The sequence below is a fragment of the Rhipicephalus sanguineus genome, chromosome 4 (genome assembly GCF_013339695.2).
Source record: "Rhipicephalus sanguineus isolate Rsan-2018 chromosome 4, BIME_Rsan_1.4, whole genome shotgun sequence".
NCBI classification, from domain to species: domain Eukaryota; kingdom Metazoa; phylum Arthropoda; class Arachnida; order Ixodida; family Ixodidae; genus Rhipicephalus; species Rhipicephalus sanguineus.
The window spans coordinates 17,609,752-17,619,469 of NC_051179.1; the positions used below are offsets into that span (position 1 = coordinate 17,609,752).

Below are 9,718 nucleotides of genomic sequence, written 5' to 3' on the forward strand. Positions count from 1 at the left end.
TTGCTTCAAAAGTAAGTTAATTAAATGTGCCTAATTAGGCAATTAAGAACACAGGAAATAATGTGATGTACTCCAGGCAATAGTCAGCTAGATGCACTCGGCCGCGTCGTCATAGAGTGTGTCGGCATATTTTTAAACTCTGGCAAAAGATAGCTAGGGCACCCTGTATAGATATATCACCACTGTTGTCAAAATGAATATGCTAAAATACTGTAAAACTGCTTAATGATTGTGAACGGCAATACTATTACAAAAGCCAGAGGTATAAGAAACACGGCTGTAACCAGGTGAAGGGGGTTCCGACATCACCCAAAATGATTGCTGTGGCAATATATGTACTGATGTTTAGCACAGCTTACACACACATATTTATATGTAACATTGAAATATATACTTGAGCTATTATATGACAGTGATATGCTTGATTCACATGCAAAATGAAGTGAATATTGCTATGTTTCTGCTATATCCCTCGCACAAGTAGTTCCTGGGTACTACCCTGACCAAAAAAGCAAAAGGCAAGAGATTTTACTTCAACATACTATGTACCGTACAGACTACATCAAATAAAATATATGCATGATCAATCATGTTAAATTAATCAGACTGTTCAGATTACCAGGTAGGTCGTGGTCTAAAATAAGACAGTTGAAACACAGGCTTGTTACGTAATCTTTGTAATGAAAGTATGATGCAAACAAGGGCACTTGTGTCATTCGTTCTCGTGTCCTTTTTGCCTTGTGCTACTCACACCGATGGACTAAAACAATCATGTTCAGCCGCGCAATTTCTCTTTACATGTGTAACAAATCCTACATTCTGACTGAAATGTCAGTGCAAGAAAAAATATAGCAAAATTTGTGCAAACTAATCAATGACAATTGCATCCCACTGCGAGCCACACCTGGGGAAGCAAACTCCATAGAGTGCTGCTCTTTGCAAATGTTTAAACACAAGACCAGCCCCATGACTACCTGGCTGTGCATGTATTGATCGTAGAGCACTTGAAAACATGTTATAGTACTGTTAACTGCAACGCAATATATAAATATAACTGGTGGGGTTTAATGTCCCAACACCACGATATGATTACAAGGGACGCTGTAGTGGAGGGCTCCGGAAATTTCGACCTCCTGGTGTTCTTTAAAATGCACCTAAATCTCAGAACACAGGCCTCAAGCATTCTTGCCTCCACTGAAAATGTGGCAAATGCGGCCGGGATTCGATCCTGCCAACTTCAGGTCAGCAGTTGAGCACCATAACCACTAGACCACCATGGCGGATTTAACTGCAACATGAAGTTTCCAGAACAGCCATGCGTCTTCCTCACACACTGTGCTTGAAATGGATGTGTTTGCTCCTGCACAAATACTGTAGAAAAGACTAAATAAAACAAGTTTCTACAGCTGCTTGTCTTTACAAATGCTGACAATGAAATAAAGTTGCACTCCCGGCATAATTTTAGTGCACAGAATTAAACTGCAGCTGAAGGGAATGCACAGCTGCAGCCCACGCCAAAGTACACGCACCTCTTTCAATAGCCTTGTGCAGCAGAGTGTGACCCTTGAAATCTGTGGCATTCACGTCAGCTCGATGGTTGAGCAGTGTGCTGGCAATGCCCTCCTGACGAGAGGATAGAGCCAAGTCCAGGGGCAGCTGTCCGGTGTCATCCAGCTCATTCAGCTTGCCAGGCAGCTGCAAGCGCATAGGCCATGATTGATTTAAGTCTTTTAATGTCCCAAAGTAGTACAGCTGCTATGATGGATACCATAGTGGCGGGCTCCAAATTAATCAGGCTGCTGGTTATTATTTTGACGTGCTTCCAAACGCTTGGTAGATTTATTCATTGATTTGTTTGTTTATTGAAATAGTACTTTCGAAGCACAAGAGCATCAGAATCAGAATCAAGTTTGGTCATGCAAGGGTATGCTACAACACTGCTAATATAACAATAGACTTATTGGCAACTATCTTCCGGCAAGAAAGCTTGCTGAAATACATACTGAACAAAACATGGCAGGTAGATGACTTACCAGTGAATCGAATTCTATGAGGTACAGGAAAACGACGTCTTCACGATGGGTCCTGATGGCTGTGTGCAAAGGGTAGCGTGTTTTTGCCTTAAACATGCTGTACAGGAGCGGTGCACTCATGTGGGCAAAATCTTCACTTCCAAAGTCATTCTACACAGGGAGGAGGAACGGGACAAATAGTAAGGCATCTTTACATGCTGTTTGCAATTGAAACATTAGGCAATAATGCATGATCCCACTTTAAAGAACAGAGAGAAAAAAAAAATCCATGATCAATGGATGGATGGATGGATCAATAAATAAATAAATAAAATTTATTATTTCATAAACTATTTTACAGCAGAACAAACTACTTTTGCAGTAGCAAACAAACAGGTGCAATTACAAAATACACTATAACCTCATTATAACAAAGTCACATCTGACACGAAAATAACTTCGTTATACCCGAAAATTCACTATAAACGTGCATTCATAACACAGTATCTATGACAAGAATATTTCTAATTTACATCGTTATAACCGATAATTCGTTATATCCATGTTCGTTATATTGAGGTTTGAGTAGTACTTACTATTATAATGAGATGCAAATAATAATAAACGAAAGTATGAACACACATCAACATATTTACTATAACTGAATTATAACAAATTAAATGCTTATCATGCAAAGAAGGCTTCTGCTAGCATTATACTGATGCATAAATGACAACAAAACAGAGTGGATTGAAAGAATGCAATCTCTTTGTAGCTCTTCAGAAGAAAACTGCGAGAGATATTTACTAACCCAATGATTAGAGATGAGTTCAGAACAGTGATGTTGCAAGTTATGAGCACCTATCTCATCAGCCAGCTGGTAGTATCTCACACAGTTCTTGACATTCACGGATGACATGAGGGCTTCTTCACACCTGCAAAAATGTGTGCAAGATGAAAACAAACAATTTGAGCTAATTACTCATCTTTATACCGGTCACTGTCACAGAGACCATTTTTGCAACCGTGAAAACGACAGAAGTGGCCCGAGACCGTGAAAAGAAGATGGGGTCAGGCAGTTACGGCATTATCCTGAACTCCATCAGCTAAATCAGTATGTGACAATAAGGCTAAATAGTGTAGCATACAACAATGTAGATATCCCATATCGTCTAGTGCTGCACAATCACCTAAGACAAAAGCTACATGGTATAGCACAGTACTTCAGTGTAGAAGCGTAGTGCAGATAAGCAAGCACGAAGTTCTGGGTGAGATCACTCTTGTAAAAGCTACAGCAGCTTTAAGGATGTTGGAATGCATTAGAAAAAGCACATTTTAGGCTCTGCCTTACGATTCCTCTGTTATGCAAATCAATCCACCCTGCACATAAGCACAGGCACACACACAGACACACACAGACACACACAGACACTTGATTAGCACACTATGCAGATTTCTAAAAACTGATAATGTGCCTATGCCAGACAAATAGCAAGATAGTCCTGTGCAAAACCAGCACCTGCTCAAAAGGCTGTCCAGAGAGAAGCGCTTGGCAGTCTTCATCAAGTCCAGCAGAAAGCCGTCCTGCAGCCCAGACTCCATTTGGTCTGTGTAAACCCAGCGCAACAATACCAAGCCCACATCTGGCTGGATGTCTGGAATGCCAACAAAGGAAGCTTTCAGATGGGACACAGCGTTCCTTAAACAATGAGCGAAAAAAGCAGTGCTGTAGATCACGTAGGTACCCAAAAAGTAAGCTACAGGTCAAGAATGCTCAGGCATTATTGACAAGAGAAGTGCATGTGTCATCATGTCAGTGTATTGATTTCATTATGCCTTCCTCCTTCTAGCTATCCCTGTTCCCACCTTAACCCTGCTCAGGTGATGCGGTGTTGTGAAACTCCTTGCTCTGCCAGGGAAGCATTGTGTTTGTGAAGCACAAGTGACGCCAACACTTTATTGTGCACAAATTAGCCAAGATGCTCCGTTCGTAGAGCCTTCCACTGTGCATATTTTTCTCAGCTGCTGTACATCTAAACTGGATGAGTGGAGGAAAACTAGTGGGGAGAGGTAAGAATGGATTGAAAGGGCACTTTCAACAAAAGACCAAGGAGGTGCCTCAACCATCTTCTAGAATGCCTGTTTGCACCGCAAGTTGTCCTCCTCCTCCTCCTCACAACAGGTGCCGATCTTGGCCATTTTGCATTTTGTACCCGAGTGCAGTGTGTTCACTACAATTTACTAATAAACGACTGAGGCAATTTCATGGCACAATCTACAAGGAAAAAATTTCTTAGAATGTGACGAGGAATGAGAGGCAGGCACATCCTAATGCAGTTCCACAGATATGAATGGTACGTTCAGAGCAATGACAGACAGTTCAAGACACACAGATGAAGCAAACCTGTCAAGTCCAGTGTGTCAACATCGGCCAGGTTTCCCACTCCCCATGTTTGGCTTCGGCAAGACAAGACAAACTTGTGAGCTCGTACCGACTTGCCATTCAGTTGAACTGTCAGGTCACTGCAAAATAAAGAAAATAAAACATGATCTAAGCCACTTCAGTGCTGTTTTTCAGTTAGAATCCTTTGTAAAAGGTTTTGGCACTTCGCAAGTGAATTAAACAACACAGATCTTTAGGATTATCAATATATACTTTCACGCTGCACATGCATAACAAATTTGCAATACCACAATCATGCAAGGCATACTACGAATGATAATGTTTACCTGTAGAGCTCCTGATCAAACAGACTTGCCACAGTTTTGAGCAGGCGAGAGACAAAGCTGTCCGAGCCCGCATTGCCAGATGCTGCCACGGCCACATTGTATTTCCTCTCAACATCTGCGTAGCGTGCCTGCAGCTTAACATACTCCTCACGCAGGAGGGACAAATGGCGCTGGAGTTTGACCACATCTGAAAAGGACATGCAGTTTTAGAAGCAAAGGTGAAGGCAACTGATGACTAACATACAATGCAGTGTGACGAAAGCTGGCTGACAAGAAATTAAAAGTGGAGAAAAGCTGAGGTGCTTTATGAGAAATCATTACTTTGCAGCAACAACAAAAACTGTGGGATTTTCCATGCCAAGACCAAGATAGAATTACGAGGCAAGCCATGGGGGGGATGAGGGTGGCGAAATGGGCTTGTTGGTCAGTCATAGTAGGAATGTTATCTGGATAGCACAACAAAACATGGACACAAGAAAAAAAGGAAGAGGACGAGACAAGTGCTTGTCTCGTCCTCTTCATTCCTTCTTGTGTCCATGTTTTATTGCGCTTTCCATATAACATTTCTACTATAATGGGTGACTCTGGATTATTTTTCACCACCTGTGATTCTCTTATGTGCACCAAAATATTTTATGCTGTCATTTTTGCATTTGCCTTAATTGAAGTGTGGCTGTCAGGGCCGGGAATCAAATACACACCCTTGTTCTCTACAGTGCAATGCCATAGATGCTAAAGCCACCCTGGTGGGTGACCCCTACAAGACAGTGAGTTCTTAATAGAAATAATATCTGGGGTTTTATGTGGCAAAACCACAATATGATTATGAAGCAAGTTGAAGTGGAGGGCTCCGAAAATTTCGACCACTTGGGGTTCTTTAGGTGCATCTAAATCTAAGTGCACTGTCCTCTAGCATTTCGCCTCCATCGAAATGTGACCACCGCAGTCGGGATTGAAACCGCGACCTTCAGGTCAGCAGCCGAGCACCATAATCATTATACCACCGCAGCGGCTAGCTAGACAGTGAATTCTTGGACACTTCTTTGTTATGAGTGCAAGAAGAACGTGTGCTCTTGCAGACATTTAAGCAAACGCTAATAATGGTAGGTTTTATATGCGTTGTGCAGGGGAAAAAAAAGCTTAGAAAACTTGGGCACCAAAGTAGAGTAGGGAATTCAAGCAGAACTTTTTGTTGGGCTAGTTGAGTAGCAGTACTGTGTTTCTGTGTTGCAGTAATATTTTAACATACCTAGTAAGTGCAGTGTCATACAAAAAAAGAAAAAAAGTCAGGTGAAAACAATGAATGCTTGTAATGACATTGTCGGGCTATGTGGCTCATCATCACAGAAAAACAGCCTGATGTAGCGAAGCGTTCGTAGTCTGTAATGGGTCGTCCTCTCAAGCGCCTTCTAGTGGGTCGCGTCCTCTCTGAGAGCACGCCCCTCGTGGAGAGAGTCGGCCCCGCTTTGACTGTCGCCGTTGCCGAGTGCCCGCTAATAAACGTCTTGACACTGATAACATGACAAGGCATCTTTTGCTGACTCTGCCTCCTTTCTTGTTCCTCCTGCTATCCTGGTGCCACTATGCTGTTATGAAGCCTCTTGTGATGGTGTGTTTGTGTGTGTGCGCCTTCATTTTTAAATGTATTGCAGTACCGAGGCACCCTTAAATTGGAGTGAACTTTCAGCTGCAATAATGAAGGTGTTGTGCTCATTATTACTGTTTTAATGAGGGAAGAGGCAGGCAGTTGGGCTGCAACGTGCAACATGCACACTGGTTTTACGAGCAGTAGTTTGTGGTAGTCTCGTGTGCATACAGTTACGTCCATCCACCCAGTAACGTAAGCAATCAAACAGGGCAACAAAACGTTTTCGAGTTGGCAATATAGGATTCTCTACAGATTCAGCAGATGAACCTAATTTGCAAATTTTACTATTGGAACCTGCCCTTACAGATGGGCCACTGAATCTTGCTAGCAGTGTATACATCTAACACGTTATAATTCCTCAAGCAGCCACTGCCATTACGTCAACATTCACATTAAGAAAAACAAAACACGGACGATTTAAACGAAATACGGGTGAGGGCACTCATAATCTAAAAACTTAAGATTGCTAGCACTTAGATATTTCAGGGACCCAAATACAATTGTGTTACGTCCTATGACACCACATATGCAGACAAAAGCATATGTAGCGTTTTTCTTAGTGACACGACACCGTTACTGAAACTAACCTAATAGTTAACGTTCCCACATGCAAGAACTTCGACACTCGTAAGAGGCGACGCCCGCCTTTGCAGCCCCATTAACCTGAAACCCCATCAACACCTTCTTCAACGAATCGAAGATTGTGCATCGTTTTCGTCGCCCTATCCCTGTTCTTTGAAAACGCTCAGTAAACTCTGCCCACCGATAAACAAGTTCAAGACATGGGCAACAGATTGGCCCACTGAAGAGGCGGACACAAGCGCACCGACCAAGTGACAGGCCTTGCAGACCAACGATTTGTGTGGCGACTTATTCCACAGCATCAATCGCCAAAGTGCACGGTTAAAGCGAGTACTAAAGTTCCTTCTGCGCTGAGTTAACTGCGTTGCTAAGGTTGAGTAAACATACGCCGGAAAGCAAGCTCAAAAAGAAAACATGTAGGGAATCAAGTTACGTTTGCTTGACCGCACTAGCTGACGCCCATTCCCGTTCAGTTTCAAACCCGCGCCCTGCGTAATTTGCCGAGTGAGCACCTCTCACTGACACAAAGATAGTTACATATCATTCATATCTAGCAAAGAGCAAGGCGAAAAGTAAACGAACGCAATACCTCCTTCCGCCATCGCCGCCCCGTGGTGACAGGGAAGGATTGAGCAGCGCCAGAACAGCGCTCGCGAATCGCGGAGTCGGAGCGGTCAGGCACTGGCTGGCTCTGGCTGCAGACGAATAGTGGCAGAGCTGGATTTGATTTAGTGCAGCCCATGGAGGCAGGCCCGTAGCCAGAAATTTTTTCAGGGGGGCGGGCCCACTTGGTGAAAGCCTTGAAAAACGCCTATTTTTATCATTTTTTTCCGTAAAACACCCCCCTCCATCAGAATTTCGGGGGGGGGGGAGGGGGCTGGCTGGCTACGGGCTTGCATGGAGGTGAGCCCAACTAAAGTGAGCTTTAGCCCAACTGCAGCCATAGTGCAGCAGCGCTGTCGCGCTGTTCTCACGCTTGATTCGAACCAAAAGCTGCGTGAAGTAATCTAGGAGCATGGCAGTTTTGGGTTTCGGTTTTCATTAGCTGCTAGCTGCTCTTTCGCTAACCTCCAACTTCCGTTATCCTTATGCAGAACAGGCGCTCAGCGATCTACAGCAATCCGCGCAGTAATGTGGTAATGTGTTTTCAGAGAGAACCCCATGCACTTCCCCCTTTCCAGGACACCTGCCAAGTGTTAGCCGTGAACCCATTGTGCTGATCCCGTTAGCAACGGGGCAAACGGGAACTTCTGAGGCGCCCTTGCCGACTTCCAAGGGACAGAAAACACTACGGGAACTCCCAACTTCGCTGCCACCCTTTTGATACCGTGTGAGAGCCTATGTACGTATGAAATCGCCGCAGCACTGGCGGGGGGGGGGGGGGGTCAAACCCCCTCGAAATTTGTCTTATTTGTTGTGCTCGCATTGAGTTCATCCCGAAGGCTGCTGAAGCTTCAGGAGTAATCCTCAAGTAAAGAGCGGGCGGAGGGATGGAAGTGGATTCAAAATATTTACGGAGGCGTAATCTCCATATGTTCGATTAATTCGATTCTTATCGACCAGACGACCACTTTTTTTGTTAACAGTACTGTTACCAGTGGCGTAGGCAGAAATTTGTTTCGAGGGGGGGGGGGGGGGGGGCATCCCTTTGATCCGACATGAGGTCCGGGTAGGTAAGTTTGGTCGAGTGTCATTTTGTGCTCTGTGTGACGAGAGAGAGAGAGAGAGAAGAAATGTATCACATGGCACAAAAGTAATTCGGGGTGGTGCACGGGTCCGGTGTGTGACCCCCTGGCGGCACCACTGGTTGTTATATTCAAACGACGGTTCCGCTGAACATAAAACACGGTCTTACTATACTTCCATAGTGAAAAAACAGCGCGACGTAGACACGGTCTAGGAAGTACACAGGACCAGCGCTGACTGCCAACTGAACTGTTTATTGTGCACACGCTCAAATATATACAAGGAACAGATTAAATCGGGGAAGGGGGTACATATCAGTGCTTCTAGCTGCGCCTGCGTCCAACGGAACTAAAATGTTTTGTCATGATGATTAGTTTCGGAGATAGTAACACTCCTTGTCTGTAATGTTTATCGATGGCGCGCTCGCACAAGTATCGTTTTTACATTTAATCACATAAGCCTCATACAGTTCACGTGCTGTCAAATTGTTGTATGAGCGCAGCACCCGGGTCTCGTCGAAACGTGGCTGGCAGCCACACTTCGCACAGTGGATGGAATTACCTTTCTTTTATAGATGAAGGTACAAGACGAAGGTGGTTAAACCACCTTCGTCTTGTACCTCTTATTAAAATCACCCTCTCATTAACGCTATTCCTCTATATTGCCAGCTATATTTTTATGATCGAATAAGGAACCCCACTCCCAGTTATCTTCTGTCAGCTAAGCCACGATAGCATATAGGGCGTGTCCGTTCTTCAGCACTGTATAAGCCTCCTGTGGCCTCCTATCCTCACTGAGCCCTATTACATATCCCATTTAACACCCTCTAATTCCTCGAATAGGACAGCTAGACTTGCCTCACTAGATAAAGTTCTAGCGTTTATACGTTGCCAAGTTCAGATTCCAATGGCGGCCTGTCCGGAGCCAGAGATTCCTATAGCACCCTCTGCTGCGTCGCAGGTCTGACCGCCGCCTTGGTCAGTTGCTTAATTCGCAGCCGCTGGGGACTGAGGGCCGAGGGTTAATAGGTGTATTTATGTGGGAGGTAGTGGCCAAGTGG

At 44.3% G+C, this 9,718-nt stretch overlaps 1 protein-coding gene across 1 annotated transcript in view; it reads right to left on the minus strand.

Annotated features, from left to right (window-relative positions):
• LOC119389508 (rabankyrin-5) overlaps nt 1-7,671 on the minus strand; it is a 34,174-nt gene extending 26,503 nt beyond the window's left edge. Inside the window, exons 1-7 of the mRNA XM_037656802.2 lie at nt 7,562-7,671; nt 4,743-4,929; nt 4,417-4,535; nt 3,532-3,667; nt 2,824-2,947; nt 2,034-2,183; nt 1,530-1,695 (exon numbers count right to left, since the gene is read on the minus strand). Of these exons, the coding sequence (XP_037512730.1) occupies nt 1,530-1,695; nt 2,034-2,183; nt 2,824-2,947; nt 3,532-3,667; nt 4,417-4,535; nt 4,743-4,929; nt 7,562-7,574 (895 nt within the window). The 5' untranslated portion in view covers nt 7,575-7,671. The remainder of the gene's footprint in view (nt 1-1,529; nt 1,696-2,033; nt 2,184-2,823; nt 2,948-3,531; nt 3,668-4,416; nt 4,536-4,742; nt 4,930-7,561) is intronic.
• Between the last annotated feature and the right edge of the window lie 2,047 nt (nt 7,672-9,718).